Genomic DNA, 24,634 nt, shown 5'->3' on the forward strand with positions numbered 1-24,634 from the left:
GAAAATCAACCAGAAACAGCAACCTGCTTCTCCATTAGAACATAAGAACAAGCCTGCTGGATCAGACCAGAGTCCATCTAGTCCAGCTCTCTGCTACTCCGCAGTGGCCTACCAGGTGCCTTTTGGGAGCTCACGCAGGAGGTGAAAGCAATGGCCTTCTGCTGCTGCTGCTGCTGCTCCCTGGGCAATCTGGTCTGCTAAGGCATTTGTAATCTGAGATCAAGGAGGATCAAGATTGGTAGCCATAGATCGACTTCTCCTCCATCAACTGTCCAAGCCCTTTAAAGCTATCCAGGTTAGTAGTGGCCATCACCTCACTGGTGGCAGCATATTCCAAACACTAATCATCGCTAAGTGAAGAAGTAAGCCTTTATTAGTCCTCATTCTTCCCCAGCATTTTCAATGAATGCCCCTGGTTCTAGGTATTGTGAGAAAAGAGAGAAGAATTCTCTGCCAACATTTTCTACCCATTAAGGGACAGCTCATCAAATAGTTGTAGGGATTAAACGGCCCGCCGCCTGCTTGGCCAAAACCATCAGCAAGCTTCTAGGATTCAGGGATTGCTCAAAGCACTCCACTAGCCAGTGCTTCGTTGTCAACCTCCAGGTGAGTTGGCAACAATATAAATCTGTATCCACGTGGCTTAAACCACAAAATGTGGGTTATTTTATACACAATGTATTGTCAAGGGTTTCACGCCAGATTCAACTGGTGGTTGTGGCCTTTCTCCGGGCTGTGTGGCCGTGGGTCCGGTAGATGCTGTTGTTCCTAACGTTACTTGCATCTGTGGCTGGTGACTTCAGAGGTGTGTATCACACAGGGAAGTCTGTTACACACTGTGTCTAGACCCACAACAACCAGTTTATACACACAGTGTATGATACACAATTTCATAAGCAACGTTTGTGCAATATATTTTCACAATTTTATACATTTACAATTTGTATTGAAATGGTCACAATTATATGGCTAAAGTATATTTACAGTTTATATTTACGTATAATACCATGTTCAAAGTATTTCACTACAGAGTCTATTTGGGAGGCGGGGAGGAGGAGGGAGGAAGAGAGGAGGAGGAGTGCAAGAGAGTTCTGAGAGAACTGTGGCTGGCTCCAGATCACCCAGAAGGCTGCATGTGGAGGAGCAGGGAAACAAATCCAGTTCACCAGATAAGAGTCTGCCACTCACGTGGAGGAGTGGGGAATCAAATCTGGCTCTCCAGATCAAGAGAATCCACCTGTTTCTAATCCCTTGTGACTAGTTTCCAACCTATGCCTCCTGGAGGTTCAGGACTTGGCCGCAAGGGGCTGATGGGATTTGTAGTCCATGAACATCTGGAGAGCCGCAGGTTGCAGACCCCTGCCCTACACCATGATGGCTCTCAGTAGATGGCCGTTTGGTGCCATCTGCTGGAATTCTGCGATATGACAGGAATAATACTTCGTGGCCCAGAAGCCAGCCTGCCCTCACCTGGAGAGCTGCAGGCTAGCCTGATCTCAACCTCAACGATCTATTTTGGGGGTTGAAAAGGTGCCAAGGATTGGAGCGTGCAGAGCAAGCACCCTGGGACAACCTTCAGCAAATGGCAGCAAGGACGATCCCTTCAGCTGCACCAGAGGCGTGTCAGGGGGAAATGGGGCCCGGGACCACCTTCTCCGGGCGCCCCCCGTGCTCCCCCAGTTATGGGCCTCCATGCATCCCAGGGCCTGGAGTCCACACTAGTTCCCCTGTCTCTCCTCCTGGCAGCCCCCATATCCTCTCCCTTTTCTCTCCTTGCTTCTATCTCCCCCCACCCCCGAGTCTTCAGCTTTATTTGACTGTTTTTCTTTCCTTTGCGTCTGTAAGGTCCTGGCACAACGATCAATAATTCAGATCCCAGGTAGGGAATCAGTAGTCTTTATTGTGCTGTCAACGGAGACCAATAGCGCAGGAAGCCAGATCTGGGGGTCGTGGTTCCTGCAAGCGTATTTATTCCCCGCATTTCCCGCTCAAACTCCTCCTGCCCAATCTTCCCACTGATTAACAGAACTGCCTCAAGCCTCCGTCCTCCCCCCCCCACTCCGGAGGCCCGAGGCGAGGGTGCCTCCTTACTCTGTTGCAAAGCACAGTGATTAAGGATAGAAAGGTCCATTAACATATGGTAGATGACAGGAGGCCCAGATGTGGCCTCGGGCCGGGCCAGCCAATTCCAGGTGAAGCAGGAGCAGAGCCTATCAGCATTCCACTTCTCTCTCCTAGAGGGACTTAAAGCAGGCTACGTCATGCAAGGTCAATTAGGCGGATAGTGAGGAAACACCTAGGCCCAGGAATCGGGAGCCCAGATAGCCTGGACTACATCGGCCCCTGCCAGCATTGGCCATGCTTGCAGGGGCTGGTGGGAATTGTAGTCCATGAACATCTGGAGAGCCGCAGGTTGCAGACCCCTGGACCCCAAGGTTCCACGCCAAATGAAGACGTGAGTCTGGGTCTCCCAAAACCTAATCCAGCCCTCTAACTGCTACACCAGACGGCATTAGAGGGTTCAAGGGCCACATCCGCCTGGGCTGGATATTCCTGACTGGCCCCTGCCTTGCTGGGAGCGGTGTTTGAAAGCCCCGCAGAAGCCGGGCTGCCTTGGCTGCCGCTTCATGGGCTTGCAGCCTTGTCAGCTCTGCCTTTTTTGGCCCCACAATATTTTCTGTTTCTTATGCGGCCCCATGGAAAAAATAATTGCCCACCCCTGTGCAACACTGTACTGGCTCTCACCCTTCTCTCCTTCTCTTTCCGGGCATGCTTTTCCTGGGCAAATTTGCACTAGTTGCCAAAGTTGTGTGTGGTATAAAGTTCTTCAAGTGAGTTGAAAGGTAGCCATTGCTCAGTGCAGTTAAGTTCATTGAAAGTTCTTGCTGAGCCTTCGTGCGCAGATAAAAATCAAGACAGTGGTCATAAATATGACCTGGAAATTTCCTGGAAATTCAATGCGCTCTCAGAGCACAACTAGCACCCGCTGAAACAAGCAACAACAGCCAACCTTTCTGAGCTGAACAAAGGGCCCATTAGGCAATTTGAACAAGCCCAGGCCCATGTCAGAGGCAACAATGGGCCGAGCGTCAGTCTTCCAACTGCATTTTCAATACTGCGCTATGGTTACATATTTGAGAAGTTCCACCTGGATATTCATTCCACGCATTAACAGAAATGTGTGTGGGAAAATTAATATTTCCCCAAGATCTATCAGGATAGTAAAATGCTGCCCCTCCCTTGCAGGCAGGGTAATGGAATGTTAATCTGACATAGGGCGGTATACTAAATTTAATTTAATAAATAATAGTGCCCACACATGCAGAACAGAAGGAAGAACTCCCCCCCCCCCACGCCTGCCCCATTAGATTTAATTACATTTTAAACACCGTTCAGACAGGGTATTGTCAGTGGGACATTAAATATCCCTTTGTAAATGTTACTTTGCTACTGTAAACATTACGCTTCACGTTATATGACACAATCATATGACATAAACATATGGCATCATCTTTTGAAAAAGTATGTCAACAAAATCTCTCCCAGTGATCCCAATGCTTCACATCAAGGACCTCTACATAACCAGTTTGACCCTGCTTTTGTGCCAGGTAAAGGTGCAAGGGTAAATTTAAATAGATTCCTGGCTGATTTACTTATTAAAAATCTATTGTAAGGCACGGGAACCACTGACCGCATAGGAAAACTGATGAAGAAACATAACCTACAAACAATCTACAGACCCACTTAGGAAATTCAACAAATGCTACATTCAGCAAAGGATAAGAGGGATCCTCTAGCTACTGCAGGAGTCTACCGCATACCATGTAGCTGTGGACAAGTCTACATAGGAACCACCAAACGCAGCGCTCAGACAAGAATCATAGAACACGAAAGGCACTGCAAACGATTTCAGCCAGAAAAATCAGCAATAGCAGAACACATGATAAACCAGCCTGGACACAGAATATTGTTTGAAAACACAGAAATTCTGGACCACTCTGACAACCACTATGTCAGACTACACAGAGAAGCCATTGAAATCCACAAGCACATGGACAACTTCAACAGGAAGGAAGAAACCATGAAAATGAACAGAATTTGGCTGCCAGTGTTGAAAAACACTAGAGTCAAGACAGTGACAAATCAGCTCCACACAAACACAGGACAACTATAGATAATAGCAATCAAAGGGAACAAAGGCCAGGATACTTCTATTCAGATGCATTCACCTATTGACCTTGCTATCGTCATTGTTACTCCCAGGCTACAGACTTCTTTGTGACTCACATACCAGGCTAGTCTATTCAGAGGTCCTCACCTTTTGACCTCACAGTATAAAATACTCCACTTGCTTTCCATTCCTACTATCAGATCCTCTGAAGATGCCAGCCACAGATGCAGGCAAAATGTCAGGAGAGAATGCTGCTAGAACACGGCCATACAGCCCAGAAACCACACAGCACTCTATTGTAAGACATTTTTGTGAACTACAGTCCCCCTCATCAAAGCAAGACTAGTGGCCAGGGCCCCGCAATGGCTCTCAGCAGGCCCATCCCCATCCTTTTCCAAATCCTAAAGAACCACCAGTGGGAAGTTAATCACACAAATTCACAGGTACACATTAAGTGGTGTAAGCACTGAGAGATTTCCTGTATGGAAATTCCTTCTCTGGGGCTTTGTCTTCAAAGATGATTGGCTGAGACTCTCCGGACCACTCACACAGAAGAATCCAAATCAGAGTACGCTTCTCCCACAAGCAAAGCGGGCAGCTGCCCAGGGGGGGGGCCACCTTGTGGGAGACAAAATTGCAGGTTTGTTTGTGGGGGATTTTGTATTTTCAGTGTTTTTTGGTTTTTGGCCTGCAGGGGGCACAGATTTTAGGCTAGCAGCACCAAAATTTCAGGGATTTTTTGGGAGACTCTCCTGAAGATATGATCCGGGTTTGGTGAGGTTTGGTTTAAGGAGTCCAAAGTTATGGACTCCCAAAGGGAGTGCCCCATCCCCCTTTTGAGGGACCATAACTTTGGACCCCCAGAACTAAACTTCACCAAACCTGGGTGGTATGATCAGTAGGGTCTCATGAAGATACTCTGAAATTTTGTTGCTGCTATCTTAATAATTGCACCCCAGACAGCAGGGACCCCCTAAATTTCCCCAGATTCAGGTTTTGCCCAGGGCTCCAGATCCAAATGGAATGAAGACATGCCCCTGCCTGGGAAATTCAGAGGGCCAAAGGCAAAGAACATAAGAACATAAGAAATAGCCTGCTGGATCAGATTGGAGTCCATCTAGTCCAGCATTCTGCTACTCGCAATGGCTCACCAGGTGCCTTTGGGAGCTCACATGCAGGAGGTGAAAGCAATGGCCTTCTGCTGCTGCTGTTCCTGAGCACCTGGTCTGCTAAGGCATTTGCAATCTGAGATCAAGGAGGATCAAGATTGGTAGCCATAGATTGACTTTTCCTCCATAAATCTGTCCAAGCCCTTTAAAAGCTATTCAGGTTAGTGGCCATCACCACCTCCTGTGGCAGCATATTCCAAACACCAATCACACGTTGCGTGAAGAAGTGTTTCCTTTTATTAGTCCTAATTCTTCCCCACAGCATTTTCAATGAATGCCCCCTGGTTCTAGTATTGTGAGAAAGAGAGAGAAATTTCTCTCTGCCCACATTTTCTACCCCATGCATAATTTTATAGACTTCAATCATATCCCCCCTCAGCTGTCTCCTCTCCAAACTAAAGAGTCCCAAACACTGCAGCCTCTCCTCATAAGGAAGGTGCTTAATCCTTCAATCATCCTCGTTAAGCTCTTCTCTGCACTTTTTTTCTATCTCTTCGATGTCCTTTTTTGAGATGTGGCGACCAGGGCTGAACACGAGTATTCCAAAGTCTTGCGCGTCGCTTGCGATATTTTATATAAGGGCATGACAATCCTTGCAGTTTTATTATCAATTCCTTTTCTAATGATCCCCAGCATAGAGTTTGCCTTTTTCACAGCTGCCATGCATTGAGTTGACATTCCCATGGAACTATCCACTAAGACGCCCAAATCCCTTTCCTGGTCTGTGACTGATAGCACTGACCCCTGTAGCATGTATGTGGATTTTGGATTTTTTGCCCCTATGTGCATCACTTTACGAAGATGCTGGTTTGTTGCTTATGTAGAGATGGGGGGGGGGGGGATGTGACCCTATTAATTCCCCAGGTTCTGTCTGTCCATCGTGGTTTTCCAATACTAACCCTGAAAGGTGATCCAGAAGGATCCCATGACTGAGGATTTCAAAAGCAGAACACGAAGAGTTGGTTTTTATACCCTTCTTTTCTCAACCATAAGAAGATTCAAAGGGGCTTACAAACGCCTTCCCTTCCTCTCCCCACAATAAACTGAGAGAGTCCGGAGGAAACTGGGATCTGCCCATGGTCACCCAGCAGGCTTCATGTGGAGCAGTAAGAAATGGAATGGGGTTCACCAAATTGGAGTCTTTCCACTTATGTGGAGGAGTGGGGAATCAAACCCAGTTTTCCGGATTAGAGTCTCCCTCTCTTAACCACTACACCACGCTGCTGAGAGATCCCAGGGAGGCTGTGAATTGCATGAATAGGTGACTGGAACCATTTTAAAGATGGATAAGGGTTAATATGTCGATCCTGATGATTTCAACAAAGGGCGTCTTAGTTGATAGTTCCATGGGAATGTCAACTCAATGCATGGCAGCTGTGAAAAAGGCAAACTCTATGCTGGGGATCATTAGGAAAGGAATTGAGAATAAAACTGCAAGGATTGTCATGCCCTTATATAAAGCCATGGTGCGACCGCACTTGGAGTCCTGTGTCCAGTTCTGGTCACCACATCTCAAAAAAGATATGGAAGAGATAGAAAAAGTGCAGAGAAGGGCAATGAGGATGATTGAAGGAGTGGAACACCTTCCTTACTCGAAGAGAACTACTGCATTTGGAACCCTTTAGTTTGGAGAGAAGGCTGAGGGGGGGATATGATTGAGAATCTACTAAAAAATATGCGTAATTTAAGCGATGAAACAAAGAAGCGATTTTTCTCTCTTTCTCACAATACTACCAATTTCAAGAAGTTGTCGATAATACATGAAGCGAGAAGTGAGAGTGGGAACTAATAAAGGAAACACTTCTTCATTCAACGTGTGATTGGTGTTGAAATATACTACTGCAGAAAATGATAATGGCCAATAACCTGATAGCTTTTAAAAAGAAGGGCTTGGACAGATTTTATGGAGGAGACCTCGATCTATAACTCCCAATCTGATCCTCCTTGATCTGAGGTTGCAAATGCCTTCAATGCCCTCCAGAACCTCCAATTATTAACAAACTCGCTCAGGTCTTGCAAACGGGGGGGCTGCTGTGGCTTCCCCAATAGATAAGAACACAAGAACGAGCCTGCTGGATCAGACCAGAGTCCATCTAGTCCAGCACTCTGCTGCTCGCAGTGGCCCACCAGGTGCCTTTGGGAGCTCACATGCAGGAGGTGAAAGCAAGGGCCTTCTGCTGCTGCTGCTGCTGCTCCTGAGCACCTGGTCAAATTCCATCCATCAGATTCTATCCATCTGATGTTGGATCTTCCTCTCTTCCTGCTGGCTTCAACCTTTCCTGCCATTATTGTCTTCCCCGGTGATTCCTGTCTTCTCGAAATGTGACCAAAGTACCACAGCCCCAGTTGAGTCATTTTAGCTTCTAGGGACAGTTCGGACTTTGTTTGATCTAGACCCCACTGATTTATCTCTTGGGCAGTTCACAGTCTCCATAAAACATTTCAAAGGATTCTACTTTCTTCCCGCCCTTCACACTCATACATAGTCAGGTGCAGGGGTCTGCAACCTGCGGCTCTCCAGATGTTCATGGACTACAATTGTAGTCCATGAACATCTGGAGAGCCACAGGTTGCAGACCCCTGGTCATGTGGAACACCAGGAGTGATGGTTTCAAGGGGAAGGAAAAGAGATTCCACCTAAACATCAGGAAAAACTTCCTGACCATCAGGGCTGTTCGACGGTGGGATGCATGACCCCGGAGTGTGGTGGAGTCTCCTTCTTTGGAGTTTTTTTTTAAAGAAATGGCCATCTGTCAGGAGTGCTTTGATTTGTGCATTCCTGCATTGCAGGGGGTTGGACTTGATGGCCTTTGGGGTCTCTTCCATGATTCTATGATTCTACTTTTGACATGAATTAACTTGATTTTGGTTGAGCAGCTGCTCAACTCTCCTTGGTTCACAGCAGAATTTTTATCAATGGACATACCAGTGCCCACTTGGAGGGTGGCCATGATGCTGGGGGTGGGGGGCAGGAGCTCCGACTGCTCTCATTCCCAAGAGTCTCTGCTGCTTCTCCCTCCTTCCAGCCATGGGGGGCAGCTGATACCCTCCTTGTCCTGCTCCCCCCAGACAAAGAGCCGCTGCCACGGTGGCATGTATCAGAGCCAAGAAAACTTCCACCTGCTCTTTGTTTTGGCTGGGCTGGGCTCCATTGAGGAAAACACGCTGTAATGCTGGAAAGGTCAGGATATAAGCCCCTTTGGCTGTGTGACAGTGTTGGAGTAGTGTGTCCCGGCCGAGCCATTGCATCTTGCCCTGCTCCTCCTCTCTCTCCCAGGGAATCTATTTCTCTTGGCCTGGCTGCCACTTCCATGTTCTACCTTTTGTCCAGGTAAGTGGGGCTTCCTCTCTTCCCCTCCCTGAACGTAACTCCTGAATGTCCCTAATGATTCAAGAATACTCCCATCCGCTCTCTTTCTGCCTCAGTTCCTCCTTCTCACTTCTCTCGGTCCCCTTTTCTCTGGGGTTGTAGTTTATTTATTATTTACATGTATTTCCTGCCCAGTACAGCAGTCTCAGTGTGGGCTACCATAAAAGCCAGTGGCGTAGGAGGTTAAGAGCTCGTGTTTCTAATCTGGAGGAACCGGGTTTGATTCCCAGCTCTGCCGCCTGAGCTGTGGAGGCTTCTCTGGGGATTGGGTGAAAGCCTATGCTTCCCACACACGCCAGCTGGGTGACCTTGGGCTAGTCACAGCTTCTTGGAGATCTCTCAGCCCCACCCACCTCACAGGATGCTTGTTGTGAGGGGGGGAAGGGCAAGGAGATTGTCAGCCCCTTTGAGTCTCCTGCAGGAGAGAAAGGGGGGATATAAATCCAAACTCTTCTTCTTGTTCTTCTTCTTCTTCTTCTTCTTCTTGTTGTTGTTTTTGTTCTTCTTGTTCTTCTTGTTTTTCTTCTTCTTCTTCTTCTCCTCCTCCTCCTCCTCCTCCTCCTCCTCCTCCTCCTCCTCCTCCTCCTCCTCCTCCTCCTCCTCCTTCTTCTTCTTTGTCAGGATGCCCAGTGGGTGCAGGGGCTGCTTAGCCCTTTGGGCTTTTAAGGATAGAGATATGTTACTCAGTGTTATGTTTCCTTCTTCTAATACACCAGGTGCACAGCCAAGGAGTCAGCTCCAACGGACTTTTGCTCTTATCAAACTGCCTACATGCTTCATTGTCTATGCTGGGGATAATTAGGAAAGGAGTTGATAATAAAACTGCAAGGATTGTCTTGCCCTTATATAAAGCATTAGTGCACTGTCCTTGCCAGGTACTATTTTTTCAGTTCTGAGTATACATCTCAAAAAAGGATATCATCGAGAGATAGAAAAAGTGCAGAGAAGAGCAACGAGGATGATTGAGGGACTGGAGCACCTTCCTTATGAGGAGAGGCTGCAGCATTTGGGACTCTTCAGTTTGGAGAGGAGACGGCTGAGAGGGGATAGGATTGAAGTCTATAAAATTATGCATGGGGTAGAAAATGTTGGCAGAGAGACATTTCTCTTTTTTAATCATAATATCTACAAATTGTGGGCATCCATTGAAAATGCTGGGGGGGGGAAGAATTACAGGACTAATAAAGGGAAACACTTCCCTCTGTACTGCAGTGATTGGTGTTTGGAATATGCTGCCGCAGGAGGTGGTGATGGCCACTAACCTGGATAGCTTTCAAAGGGGCTTGGACAGATTTATGAAGTCAATGTATGGCTACCAATCTTGATCCTCCTTGATCTGAGATTGCAAATGCCTTAACAGTCCAGGTGCTCGGGAGCAACAGCCGCAGAAGGCCATTGCTTTCACCTCCTGCATGTGAGCTCCCAAAGGCACCTGGTGGGCCACTGCGAGTAGCAGAGAGCTGGACTAGATGGACTCTGGTCTGATCCAGCTGGCTTGTTCTTATGTTCTTATAATTGAGGTAGTGGTTCCTCTCCCTATATTACTGCTGTTTGCTGGAAAAGTAATTCCGGCACCAAGCTGTCCTCTGGATGTATGAATAAACCTCTGTCCTCTACGAGGTGTTGTTTCAATCATTGAGGATCTGACAGTAAGCCAGAATTCTCATCGTGTTGCACTTCATGCTCAAGTCTGGCGCTGAAGTTGCGTGTGTTAGGTACCCGGGTATGGAAGTCTGAGTGTTGTTCTTGGAGTTAACTGTTGGATTGGAATATAAAGTGTTAGCAAGTTCCTGATATGCTGCTATCCATGTCGATGGGGAATACGTCCTGGTCATCTCTTCCATTAGGATCATTTAGGAGCAGCAGTGGCGTAGGAGGTTAAGAGCTTGTGTATCTTGATTCCCAGCTCTGCCGCCTGAACTGTGGAGGCTTATCTAGGGAATTCAGATTAGCCTGTGCACTCCCACACACGCCAGCTGGGTGACCTTGGGCTAGTCACAGCTTCTCGGAGCTCTCTCAGCCTCACCTGCCTCACAGGGTGTTTGTTGTGAGGGGGGAAGGGCAAGGAGATTGTCAGCCCCTTTGAGTCTCCTGCAGGAGAGAAAGGGGGGATAGAAATCCAAACTCTTCTTCTTCATCATCAATTGGAACAATGAAGGATGTCGTAATGTGCTCTCTCTCTCCTTCCGTCTGTCGGTCTGTCTGTCTGTCTGTCTGTCTAGGAAAACCGAAGCCTGGGAAGTGCCCGGAGTATCTGAGCGATCACCATGCGCACGGAGACTACTGCTCTCAAGACGCCAGTTGCCCAGGAAGCCAGAAATGCTGCAGAACCCGCTTTGGAATGCAGTGTCTGCTTCCTGACAGAGGTGAGCGGAGAGGATTCCCTTTTTTAGCACGGGCAGCAGCCCTCCATAGGATAGGGTGGTTCAGGGAAGCATGAGTGAGGCCGAGAGCAGCCCAGCTCTCTCCACCCCTCCACCAGCCCAAATGAGCCCAAGACCACCCACTCCCTCGGTTTCAAGCCCCCCTGGATCAGGTGGATGAAGGGAGACCCTCCAGCACCTGGGGATGGAGAGGGGGAAACTGACAACCGTTCCTCTGTGCGCCTTCTCTCTGTCGATGGCATGAAGGGACCCTTTTCCTCTGGGTATGCAGGATGGCCGGGCAAATGCCCTGGGGAAGGAGCAGCAGTGGCGTAGGAGGTTAAGAGCTCGTGTATCTAACCTGGAGAGGAACCGGGTTTGATTCCCAGCTCTGCCGCCTGAGCTGTGGAGGCTTATCTGGGGAATTCAGATTCGCCTGTGCACTCCCCTGCATAGCTGGGTGACCTTGGGCTAAGTCCACAGCTTCTCGGAGCTCTCTCAGCCCCACCCACCTCACAGGGTGTTTGTTGTGAGGGGGGAAGGGCAAGGAGATTGTCAGCCCCTTTGAGTCTCCTGCAGGAGAGAAAGGGGGGATAGAAATCCAAACTCTTCTTCTTCTCTTCTACTAATCCTGAGCATGCCGTCAGAACTGGAAGGGGGACACAAGCAACAGCTCTTGGGGCTTGGCTCCTTCGAGGATCTGTGGAGCAGGGGTGCTGACATTGAATTTTGCATGCCTGAAATTAGTCAGGCAGGCAGGCTCCCTTGGGGGGGAAGATCTGCAAACTCATACAATTTGATCCCAACTGTTTGGTATCTGAAGGGGCGGGGGGAGGTAGATGTAGAGATACGTGATGCCATTCACAACCTCTGGAGCCAGTGCGGTGTAGTGATTATTAGCAGGAGACTCTAGTCTGGAGAACCAGATTTGATTCCCCACTCCCTTCCCGTGAGCGGCAGACTCTCATCTGGTGAACTGGATTTGTTTCCCTGCTCCTCCACATAAAGCCTGCGGGGTGACCTTGGGCCAGTCACAGTTCTCTCAGAACTCTCTCTGCCCCACCTACCTCACCAGGGGTCTGTTGTGGGGAGAGGAAGGGAAAGGAGTTTGTAAGCCCCCTTGAGTCTCCTTAAGGGAGAGAAAGAGGGTGGGGTAATATATCCAAACTCTTCTTCAGTTAAAATTGCCTCACTGTAGGATTATATTCTTGGGCACGTAAGGATCATTTGTTGAGATACAAGCATTGCCATGATTCCTTAGTGACAAAGATAACCTGATGTAAGAAGCCAAAATGGGGGAAAGGGAGGAGGAGGAGGAGGAGAAGGAGGAGGAGGAGGAGGAGGAGGAGGAGGAGGAGGAGGAGGAGGAGGAGGAGGAGGAGGAGGAGGAGGAGGAGGAGAAGGAGAAGGAGAAGGAGAAGGAGAAGGAGAAGGAGAAGGAGGAGGAGAAGAAGGAGAAGGAGGAGGAGGAGAAGGAGGAGGAGAAGAAGGAGAAGGAGGAGGAGGAGGAGGAGGAGGAGGAGGAGGAGGAGGAGGAGGAGGAGGAGGAGGAGGAGAAGAAGAAGAAGAAGAAGAAGAAGAAGAAGAAGAAGAAGAAGAAGAAGAAGAAGAAGACCCTTTATGTCATATTCGTAACTGGGTGGCTGGTGGCACTTTGGGGAGCCGTAATGATTAGGGTGCTGGGCTAGGGTTGGAAATACCTGACTACCAGTCCCCAAGTTGGGTCGGCCCATTCACTTTGGGTCAACCAGTCAGACACTGTCTCAGGCTAATCAACTTCGCAGGGTTGTGGTGAGGACAAAAAGGAGGCAGGAACCACACAGGCATCTTGGGGTAAGGATGGGGGGCACATGTAATGGGCGGGTGACCAGAATCAGAGAGTCTAGACTGGCAAACGCTTTTAATTGGCAGACCAGCCACAAAATATTAACCCCCAAAGCCTGCGCAGAATTTGGAGTCTTCCAGATATTTGGCCAGTGATGAACCTGTGGGCCTTTTCCTTCCCTTTCCACCCACAGTCTTCAGTGGCTACTGCCCCGTGGTGTCTCTGTACCCTGGCCGGGTCACCAGCAGCAAGTCCGAATGCAGGGATGACTACGATTGTATTGGGTCCTTGCCCAGGAGGAAGTGCTGCAGTTTCGGATGCTGGAAGACATGCATGGAAGCCGTCGAAGGTGCTTTGTTTGTTTATTTGTTTATTTATGTTTTGGATTTTTACCCCACCCTTCCCCAGGGTCTCAGGGCGGCAGCAACATTTTAAAACAAACACGGTAAAGTCATACAAATAATTTAAAACAATCGAACAATCATGGCTAAAAGACCTAACTCCAGATGGCGACTTATGGACCTGTGTAATCCTCTCCCCCCACTCCCAGAGCAAAAAAATGGATGTTAGCCTGTGGCTGACCATCAGGGGAAAGCCTAGTGAATCCTTTACACAGGCCCTGAAGAAGCTACTCAGATTACAGTCCCACAGGCCCTGATCTCAGTGGGGCCCTGGGCAGGGGCCTTTGTTGTGCATCATTGTTGTTGACCCGGAATGAAAAAGGCCTTTCAGGTCCTTGTTGAAACCAATAAAATAGTTGTGGAGCCAGAATTTCCAGAAAGGTTCCCCTCCAAGAAGCGGAGGGACCTACTAGGGCAGTATGGGGCTTCAATGTGTTGTGATCATGGGGATGGGTTTCGTTGGGTTGAGTGAGAATAAAAAAGGTTAATTTCAATAGAGAGGTGGGAAATCCTGAAATTTTGCTGTTACCGTGAGCTTTCCCTCGAAAATAAAATTGGTGTCTTATGTTAATTTTGCTCCCAAAGATGCCTATAGTCTTATTTTTCGGGATAGTCTTATTTTCTGTGTGTTCTGTCTAGTGGGGCATGCTTCCAAGCAGAAAACTTTGCTACGTCTTTACTTCTTTGGGGGGATGCCTTGTACATTTCAGAAACAGGGTATCTCTTTTCATGTGTGTGGCTCTGAGGGGCAAAGGGGGTGTCTGAGGCAGAGAGGGAGACGGAAGGCAAAAGGGCCGGGATGGAATGGGAGGAGAAGTAGAATCCATGAAGATGGAAAGCCACCTGCTCAAGCATTCTTTTAGAGGCAGTGTGCCCAGGGGGGAGCAGGACTGCGATGCGTGACTCTCCCGGCATCCCAACAGGAAACCTCATTTCACTGCAATCCTGTTCCAGAACATCCCAGCGTGTGCCTTGAGGCCAGTGGTGCAAACCCAACCATGCATGCAAAAAATACCTGCAAAGATCGACCGACGAGTGCCCCCCTGACCCCAGAAGTGCTGCTTCAATGGCTGCAGCCATGGCCTGCCCTGGACTCCAGGTACTAGCACGCTTGGTCCCACAGCCCTCTTTCCCCGCTTCTCCTGCCCAGGAGTAAAGCTACACGTCAGCAAGAGAGTTGTGGGCGTAGCGCCAGAGTGAGACCAGGACGCTATTAACCTCCCTCGTTCCTCCTGACAGTGCTATTTGGCGGTTACCGATTACCGCCGGAAGCTGGACCTTGTAAAGGTGCCATGACACGTTACTACTACAACCCCGAGGAAGAGGAGTGCTTGAAGTTCACCTACAGCGGCTGTAAGGGCAACAGCAACAACTTTGAGACCGAGGAAGAATGCGAGGAGGCCTGTGAGGAGATCAGCTCAGGTACGGAGTCCCTCACCTCCCGTGGACTGGAAGACCACGCAGAGCTGGAGGCTCGAACGACGATTGAGTAATATTTGACCAGATAAAATATTGTGCGTAGTCACATGTGCGCTACCAAGCCCCCAGTGGGGGCGCAGAATCCCACCCCCACAAATCCTGTGGCTGCAGGTGCTAATGAGGAAAAAAATAAGGCAAAGAAAGTAGCTCCATGTATTTACCGTATATTCATACAAGAAGTGGCCAAGGTTAGTTCTAGAAATCGCTAGAAACATCTGGCCAGAGGAATATCTCGGGGAAATGGAGCCCAGAGACAACTCCTTTTCCAAACACCTCCCGCCGCCCCGTGTGTGGGGCCGGGGCCGGGGCTCAGGGGCATGACCCCCCACAAAAGCCGTGCAGTACAGGGAGGTGGCAGGAGGCCAATGCCCCCCCCACATGACCAAAATGCGTGCACCCGGGGACATGGGTGACCCTATGTTCCTATAGGCCATACGCCTCTGCATCTGGCATTTTAGCATAGTTTCCAGTGATTCCTAGAGCTAACGTTAGCCACTTCCCCTATGACCGTGGTGGCAAACCTTTGGCACTCCAGATGTTATGGACTACAATTCCCATCAGCCCCTGCCAATTGGCCATGCTGGCAGGGGCTGATGGGAATTGTAGTCCATAACATCTGGAGTGCCAAAGGTTCGCCACCACTGCCCTATGAACTTCATGACACCATATGTTGTGAACAAAACAAAATAACAGAATTCTCCTGCAACACTGTCTTCCTCCACAACTCTCCTTCTGTGCCTGGCAACCCTATTCTCTGCACTTTTGGGGGAAAATTCTAGCTGACAGCCAGTTTGGTGCTGTGGTGAAGAGCAGGTGGACTCTAACCTGGAGAACTGGGTTTGATTTACTCCCTCCATACAGGTGGCAGAAACTTATCTGGCGAACTGGATTTATTTCCCTGCTCCTCTCCATGAAGCCTGCCAGGTTACCTCGGGCCAGTCACAGTTCTCCCTGAACTCTCTCAGCCCCACCTGCCTCACAAGGTGTCCGTTGTGGAGGGAGAAAAGGAAAGGAGTTATTTACGCTGATTTGAGACTTCTTGCTATTGAGAAAAGTGGATTATCAATCCAAACTCTTCTTCTCTTTCTATCTGGCAAAGTGAACGCCAAGAAGCATTTCTCTCCCCTGCCGGCCGGTCCCGATCAGCCCCTGTTGGGTCCTGCCGTGTTTCCTGTCTCCTGCCTGGGATGAGGAACCTGGCCTTGTCTTTCTCTTCTAATGTGAAGCGTGAGTGGCTAAGAGCAGTGGCCCCAAAGAGCAGGTGTGCTCTGGATCTGGAGGAACAGGTTTGATTCCCAGCTCTGCAGCCTTGGAGTTGTGGGAGGCTTATCTGGGGGAATTCAGATTAGCTCTGTGCACTCCCACACACTCCAGCTGGGTGACCTTGGAGCTAGTCACAGCTTCCTGGAGACTCTGGCTCACACCACACCTCACAGGGTGTTTGTTGTGAGGAAGGGCAAGGCAAGAGATTGTCTCAGTCTTTGACCCTTCCTGCAGAGAGAAAGGGGGACATTATAAATCCAAGCTACTCCTCCTCCTCCTCCTCCTCCCTCTTCCCTCTTCTTTCTTCTTCCTCCTCCTCCTCCTCCTCCTCCTCCCTCCTCCCTCCCTCCTCCTCCTCCTCCTTCTTTCTCCTCCCTCCTCCTCCTCCTCCTCCCTCCTCCCTCCTTCTGGAACCCTCATTACCACCTAGCTATGCTTGGTTCCTGTAGCAGAAGCTACCGTGCCCTGGACTGGTCATTAGAATGACGCTTTGTATTCAGTTGATTTATTTAATTTTATTGTCCCAACTTGGCCTCTCAGGTGCTATCCCATTCCCCACCTGGCAAAGTACCTCTCTCCTGCATTTCTCTCCCTTTTTCGGCATACCTGCTGCCACCATGTGGCCTTTGTAGGAATTACCCAGTGAGGAAACTGGGTTTCCCTTCCCGGCGTTGCTGTTCTAAGATACTGCCTTTCACCAGCAACTCCCTGTATCCAACATCTGGTCACCACAGTGGCGTAGCAGCAGTGGCGTAGTGGCTAAAGAGGCAGGTGCATTCTTGGATCCTGGAGGAACCGAGTTTGATTCCCAGCTCTGCCGCCTGAGCTGTGGAGGCTTATCTGGGGAATTCAGATTAGCCTGTGCACTCCCACACATGCCAGCTGGGTGACCTTGGGCTAGTCACAGCATTTTGAAGCTCTCTCAGCCCCACCTACCTCACAGGATGTTTGTTGTGAGGGGGGAAGGGCAAGGAGATTGTCAGCCCCTTTGAGTCTCCTACAGGAGAGAAAGGGGGGATATAAATCCAAACTCTTCGTCTTCTTTTTCTTCTTCTTCTTGTGGACCAGTGAAGGATTAGCAAACTCCCAATTGACTCCCCCACCCCACAATTATCCTGGCATCCGTGTGAAATAGTGGGTATGAATGGCGGATAATGGGCAAGAGAACAGCTGCCTTCATTAAGAGTTACAGACATCTGCTAAAGAGAAAGTGTTCAGCTGTATATTCCCAGTATAACCTCAGCTTATGGGTCCTGTGGGGCAGAACTTGGAAGGAGTTTGCAACAGCTAAATTTGCTTTTCCTTGACATACGACACTCATCCAGTATTAACATTTAACATAAAAATTCAAGTTTCATTTCACATCCCTCTCATTACAGTCCGAAAATACCAAGTCCATTTCTTCCTGCAAATGGGTGGCTCATGAAGACTGTTTGGCATATTGTAGTCAAGATGATGAAGGTCCCCAAAAGAACCTTTTACCAATTACACGCAAAAAGCCCCGAAACAATAAATTCTAACATTTATAATATAACAAAAAATAAACATCTCCATTCCCTCTAGTTCCCAACAACATTGGAGTTACCTTTTAAACAAAGTGTTAAGAGCTTGTAATAATCTATCAAGGTCCCAGACCGATTCCTCCACCTTCATGAGTTCTGCAGCCTTCTTGTGCTTATTTCAGACTCCACCCCTTTCTGGGTCGTCCCATTTTTAACACAGGGGTTACACCAGCACAGTAACAGACTGTGCCAGGGATCCCAAAAGAAAGGTGTAAACACTGCAGGTTGCTTCTGCTTCTGCGCTTCTGTACGTACTTTCTTTGATCATATTCTAAAGCGGATCAGAACGTGAAGCCATGTTAATCTGTCTCTAGCAGTGGAAAAGAACAAGAGTCCAGTAGCACCCTGAAGACTAACAATACTTCTGGCAGGGGAGGATCTGTTGTGAGTCACAGCTCGCTTGAAAAAGCTCTCAACCTGCCAGAAATGTAATTTTTTTAAAAGTTGTTACAGGACTCTTGCTACAGAACATAGCAAGGCACTTTAACCTGGGAGTTATACTGTCCTAAATACTTTCCATTACCTTGGAGCACAGATTGTCAAACCTTCGGCATTTTCCAGTTATGGACTACAGTTCCCATCATCCCCTGCCAGCATCATGCTGGCAGGGGATGAAGCACCTAATAGTCCATAACATCTGGAGGAGCAGCGGACCCAACCTAATGTGCTGCTTTCAAATCTTCATTCTCATTTATGCGTCCCTCACTAGGGGCACAGCTAGCCCCTTCAGCAATAGTAATTCTACATCAATTGGCCATGCTTGACAGGGCCTGATCAGCTGTAGTCCATGAACATCTAGAGCCCCATAGGTTGGCCACCCCTGGATGGTCTCAGCCACAGAGACCATGATCTATGTTTATCTCTGGGTCAAAAAAAGCCTTTCCGGAATTCTCCAGGAAAGTACCTTCCATCTCAGCGCTCCTTAATCTCTCTTCCCAGCTAGATATCAGTTTCTCACAGGAGCACGGGCTCCAGCAAGAGATGTTAACATTTCTAAAGGATCGCATGACAAGACTAGAGGAGAGCAGTGCCTTTGTTCCCCCCGCCCGCCCGAGCCTATTTTATCCTAAGAGGAGAAAAGTAAAAGTGTAACACACTTCACATCCCCAGTATGTCTATACAAAACAGACTCTGGAATTTGGGTACTGTGTGGTTTCCGGGCTGTATGGCCGTGTTCTAGCAGCATTCTCTCCCGACGTTTCGCCTGCGTCTGTGGCTGGCATCTTCAGAGGATCTTCTTCATCTTCTTTCGGATCCTCTGAAGATGCCAGCCAGCTGGCATAGTATAAACGCCTGTAAAGTACTGCTAGAACATCGGCCATACAGCTCTAACTCTCCCAAGTGGGATTCCGTCCGGAAAACTCTCTCTGACTAAGACTCTGGAATTACAGAGGAAAGGAACTTCTAGGTAGAAAGCATTAAAGATTCAGGAAACAATGATACTCAACCAAATACTAGACACTTCTCAGGAAAATTCACAATTGAGTTTTCATGTGACCTTAGGAGCAGCAGTGGCGTAGGAGGTTAAGAGCTCATGTATCTAATCTGGAGGAACCGGGTTTGATTCCCAGCTCTGCCACCTGAGCTGTGGAGGTTTATCTGGGGAATTCAGATTAGCTTGGGCACTCCCACACACGCCAGCTGGGTGACCTTGGGCTACTCACAGCTTCTTGGAGCTCTCTCAGCCCCACCCACCTCACAGGGTGTTTGTTGTGAGGGGGGAAGCGCAAGGAGATTGTCAGCCCCTTTGAGTCTCCTGCAGGAGAGAAAGGGGGGATATAAATCCAAACTCTTCTTCTTCTTCTTCTTCTTCACCTTTTCATGTGACCTTTTCATGTGACCTTTTCATGTGACCTTAACATTTTCAGGGGCCAGCATGGTGTAGTGGTTAAGAGCAGGTGGAGAACCAGGTTTGATTCCCCACTCCTCCACCAGAGTGGCAGAAGTTTGTCTGGTGAACCAGATGTGTTTCTGCACTCCTACATTCCAGCTGGATGACCTTGGGCCAGTCACAGCTCTCTCAGAACTCTTTCAGCCCCACCTACCTCACAAGGTGTCTGTTGTGGGGGGAGGAAGGGAAAGGAGCTTGAGATAAAGGTGGGGTATAAATCCAAACTCCTCCTCCTCCTCCTCCTCCTCCTCCTCCTCCTCTTCTTCTTCTTCTTCCATCTCACATGCTTCCTTCTTTCTCCCTCCCTTCTGTGGCTACAGAGGTTTGCAAGAAGCCCCCACAATCAGGTAAATGTCTGGCATACTATGAACGCTACTACTACAACTCAACCACCCATTCCTGCGAGATGTTTGTTTATGGGGGCTGCGAAGGAAACAACAATCGATTTCATACCAAACTGGAGTGCCTGATGGTCTGTGGAAAGTCAGGTAAGGGACCCATTTTTCTTGCAACCTACTTCCGTGGGATTCTGAGTTTGTTCCCTCTGGGTGAGCACTCAAGTGAAAGATTTTCACTCCTTGACTTTGAAAAGCAAGCAAAGTTCCTGGTGACACTTCAAGCTGAGTGAATTGTGGTTTCTGGTGACCCTAACGTTTTCAGGACCCGGAATGGGGAGGAATTGTTGCGAATGATTCTTCTCTCCTTCTGCCATCTCACACGCCTCCCTTTCCCTCCCTTCTGTGGCCACACCTCACAACCCCAGATACAGACACGTCAGCCAACTCCTAATTTACTCTGTGCTGCCATCTGTCTCCTCTAGAGGTCTCTCACTCTCTGTAAGCACAGATGAGAATTGGCTGCTGTGGGTTTTCCGGGTTGCGTGGCCGTGGTCTGGTAGCTTCTGCTCCTAACCTTTTGCCCACAACTAAGGCTGGCGTCTCCAGAGGCATGTCACAGTAAGATGTGCGACTTGCCTCTGCAGATGCCACCATAGGTGAAGGCAAAATGTTAGGAGCAGAAGCTACCAGACCACGGCCACGCAACCCGGAAAACCCACAGCAGCCAGTTATTTCTGGCCGTAAAAGCCTTCAACAATATATGATGAGAATCTCACTCAAAGACGCACAGAGATTCTCAATTACCAGTCAATCACCTCTTTACCATTGGTGCTCACAGATTAAAACCACCAACAGACTACTCCAATGGTGGGATCCAAAAAACTTAGTAACATGTTCCCATGGTGGTGGGACTCAAAGTGTGGCATAGCGCCAATGGGGCTGGGTGGGGCACAAAGGGGGCATGGCTGGGCATTCTGGGGGCGGGGCATTGCTGGGCAGGGCTGTGGCAAGGATGCAGCCGCTGTGCCGGTCCTTGGGCGGGAAACGAATCCACGCAAGCCGGTGCACCTCCTGCTAGACTGCTTCAAGTTCTGCGTGCTACTGCTAAGAGGAGGGGTGTAACTAAGGCAAAAATCACGTGGCAAAATCACCAATTAGTAACCCCCTCTGAGTAGTAACCTACTCTTGGGAACCTGTGAGAACCTGCTGGATCCCACCTCTGGACTACTCCCCTGACTACTAACTAGCACTCTAGCGAAGAAAGGCACGGCCGGTCTGCAGACCTCACTGTATATCTGTACAAAACAGGGATTGGTCGGTCTTTCAGTGGGCTACATGCAAGCTGTAGTGTTATGCAGAAATCTGCCCTGCTGGCATTTGCCCCTCTGCTCCTGTGCTGGAGGCATGCCAGTAAATCCTGTGCTACCAACGATGCCACCAGTGTGGCGTAGCGGTTAAGAACAGGTGGACTCCAGTCTGGAGAGCCGGATTTGATTCTCCACTCCTCCACATGAGCAACAGACTCTAATCTGGAGAACTGGATTTCCCCCCCCCCCTGCTGCAACACATGAAGCCTGCTGGGTCAGTCACAGTTCTCTCAGAACTCTGTCAGCTCCACCTGTCTTACAAGATGCCTGTTGTGGGGAGAGGAAGGGAAAGGAGCTTGTCAGCCACCTCGAGGACAGAAAGGCAGGGTCTAAATCCAAACTGTTCTTCTTTCATCCTAAAAGGTCAGGGACCTATCTTGGGGGACAAGGGGGGGGGTCTTGCCACTCAGGCGCCACTGGGCTCAGTCATATGGGGGTGCATTTGGTCACCTCTCTCAGGCCAGGACGGGCAGGGTGGTGATTGGGATGGGGGCAAGAAAGGCCACAGCTAGAGTGCTCTTCCTTGCCTCCCCCCCAGGCCAGGATGAGAAAGAGGGGCGTGGCCCCACCCCAAGCCCCACCCCCCGCGCTGATAAAAGCAAAGGAGCCGAGGATGGAACCTTTCGGTTGCTTCTGCTCTCCCCAGAGGGGAGGGCAGAAGGGACTGCCAGCTGGGAGCCAGTAGCCTGGAGGAGGCGGGGCTTGGGTGACCCCACCCCCCTGAGCCCCACCCCCTGGCATAGCGGGGCAGGGGCGTCTGGAGAACGGCTGTCTCCGGGCACCATTTTCCCCTCATATTCCTCTGATGAGGATGGACAATTATTTCAGAGACCCTCACCACCCCCCTCACAGCATACTTGTTTTGGGGGTCCCTGCAAAGTGGGAATCATCAGAATTCTCACTTGGGGAAGAAAGAGTCCATTTTACCAGGGCCAACAGGTGCCAGGTGACCTAGCCTGGGTTGTGGGTTCATCATCTTCATCACTGTCATCGTCATCACGCTCTCTGGGCTGTTTATAATACAATCGAAATACAATAAATAAGACTTAACATGTTCAAAGTACAAAAATATCAAACCAATAAAAGCCACGGAGCGCAGTTAACAAAACTGCCTTTCCTGTGCTTGAGGCTCATGGCAGGGTGGGGTGGGGGGTGTGGGGTGTGGGTGGAATCATCTTGGCCCAGAGCCCATTTTCTGTTGATGGAGCACTGTAAAAAACAGTGCCTGGATTGGAAAAGCCCATCCAAGTCACTGCTCGCCTTTTCTTTCCGCAGGAAAATGCAAAATATACTGAGATACCCGCTACGCTTGTCCAGAGTTCCCAGGAAGGGACACCAACACGGTGCAACCCCCTCCCCCCCCCCCATTTGACCAGGATCTTGGAAGGCGGCTGGTGCAATAGCCCACAATAAAGGCATGCTTCTCTGAGTCAATTTATTTTTTTAATTCATATTTAATTGTATTTAATAATAACATAATTATGGACAGTAATGAAATTCCATATCTTTGTAACAAATCATAGATTGCTGGTATAAATTGGCATAAATGTGTGTATAGATAAATCAGAGAATCAGATAACATTTTTACCTAACAATACATTACAGAGATAGAAAATTTAGAAGATTATCAAGAAAGTTTCATATGCATGTATGGATAAAATTAATAAAATTATATAAACAATATATAACCAATCATATGTAGGTAGTCATCATTTCAATTGTATCTGTTTTGAATGTGTGATACACTCTGAGTCAAGTTCTTGATCGAGCCGCCTCTCTGTGCCCCTCTTTCTGTGGAGAGGACCTGTCAGGAAAGCTGTCTGCAGGGCTCCACGTCCAGCACCAACCACACAGGAAGAGAATCTCTCTGTTGATAAAAGGAGTATTCTGGTCCCTGTGGCATGTTGCATTGATCATGATGGACCACCACAACCCAGTAGACCTGGGTTCAAACCCCTTGCCAGTCACACTTTCTCAGCCCAGCCTACTGTTACCGCCGCTGCTCGGGTAACATTAAGTGATCTTAGTTCAGGCAACCTAGTGAGGCGCAGGAAGCCGGTTTTCTTCGAAAGCAGAATATTTTTATTCGAAAGTGATTGGTACAGCTCAGGCAGGGGAATTGCGCCGTCGTAGCCGAGCGCAGGACCTTTTATACACTAAGTTCAAAAGAGGGCAAGGGGGCAGGTAAGGGGGCAGGTCCCTTACCTTGCAATAATAAGGAAACATCAACACATCAAAGCAAGGTAAAGTTACAACCTTGTGAATGGAACCATGAGATCTCGCTGTCAAGCGTCTTCCCACGAGACTTTACAAGAGCACCGGAACAGGGAGCGAAGAGTGTTCATTCATAAAACTGGGTGAGGCTGTATCATGAAAGCAAGCCTGGGAGAGCCAATGCTTGTTTCATTAAAACCTGGGTTCTTTTCTCCAATAACTCCAACCAGCTGAGGTCTCAACGATTTTTATTGAAAAACAGAAAACAACAAAATAAAACTTAGATGCAGTTAAGGGATTGCTTAGGTGGTCATATCCCTTTTGGTTCTTTGTCCCCATTCCGGGAACCCATGGCCCAGAGATCCTTCTCTGACCACGTCTCAAGATTTTGGAATTCCAAACCCTTTGTTTTCCTCCCCCTTCCCAGGAAAACTATGTTCAGGCCATGAGGCAACTTAGGCCTTTGAAGTTTTCATCCTAGCACCTCTGCATAGGTTCCTGTCCTCCCTCCAGGGAGATCCAAAGGCAAAGATGCTTTTCACAGCTCATATGCTGACTTCCCTTTACTGTAGTGCGATAGCATCTTCCATGACAGGCTGCTAACGCACCAGGGGCGTAACAAGGCAGCCCTGGGCAAACTGTAGCCCTGGGCAAAACCTGAGTTGGATGCCCCCCCCCCATGGGCGGCCACTCCACCATGACCAATTTTTTTGCACCAGGGACATTTGGTGCCTGCAGGAGGTGCATTTCTTTAGACATATCAGCACCAAAAAAAAAAATGTCAGCATATCATCAGAGAGACTGGGTCCCATATGCAACTCTACATTCAGGACTTGGTGGGAGGTTTGGTTCCAGGAGTCCAAAGTTATGGACTCCCCAGCAAGTTGCCCCATCCCCATTAGTTTCCAGCAATGGGAGCTAATGGGAGATGGGGGCTTACGATTTATTTATTTATTTATTTTATTGGTTCCGATCTTTTATACCGCCCTCCCCAGCGCGCTCAGGGCTGGGTTTTACATCACAATAAAAGCTGGATAACAGGATAAAATACCTAAAAATTCATAAACAGTTAAAAGCAGCCGCTCCTAATTCATACTCAGTTAAAACAGATGGCGTTCAGCCATTAACTCCTCAGCCCCTTTAAGAGGGGAACAGCGGATCTTAGTTGTTAATGGGCACGACAATCAGCAGCCGGCCTCCCCAAAAGCCCGGCGGAATAAC

The 24,634-nt window shown here is 48.9% G+C and overlaps 1 protein-coding gene across 1 annotated transcript; it reads left to right on the forward strand.

Annotated features, from left to right (window-relative positions):
• Positions 1-8,570: 8,570 nt before the first annotated feature.
• Positions 8,571-22,842, forward strand: LOC125433501 (actinia tenebrosa protease inhibitors-like). Its single transcript, XM_048498042.1, has 7 exons — positions 8,571-8,671; positions 10,933-11,076; positions 13,092-13,247; positions 14,254-14,398; positions 14,539-14,721; positions 19,815-19,982; positions 22,475-22,842. The coding sequence occupies exons 5-7, from the start codon at positions 14,592-14,594 to the stop codon at positions 22,492-22,494; spliced, it is 318 nt and encodes a 105-aa protein (XP_048353999.1). The 5' UTR covers positions 8,571-8,671; positions 10,933-11,076; positions 13,092-13,247; positions 14,254-14,398; positions 14,539-14,591; the 3' UTR covers positions 22,495-22,842.
• The last annotated feature ends 1,792 nt before the right edge of the window (positions 22,843-24,634 follow it).

Source organism: Sphaerodactylus townsendi, linkage group LG05 (assembly GCF_021028975.2).
Source record: "Sphaerodactylus townsendi isolate TG3544 linkage group LG05, MPM_Stown_v2.3, whole genome shotgun sequence".
NCBI classification, from domain to species: Eukaryota; Metazoa; Chordata; class Lepidosauria; order Squamata; family Sphaerodactylidae; genus Sphaerodactylus; species Sphaerodactylus townsendi.

Coding starts and splice junctions, on each gene's coding strand:
- LOC125433501 (XM_048498042.1), top strand. CDS start 14,592: ATGACACGTTACTACTACAACCCCGAGGAAGAGGAGTGCTTGAAGTTC. Junction 14,722..19,814: donor CTGTGAGGAGATCAGCTCAG/GTACGGAGTCCC, acceptor CTGTGGCTACAG/AGGTTTGCAAGAAGCCCCCA. Junction 19,983..22,474: donor GATGGTCTGTGGAAAGTCAG/GTAAGGGACCCA, acceptor TTCTTTCCGCAG/GAAAATGCAAAATATACTGA.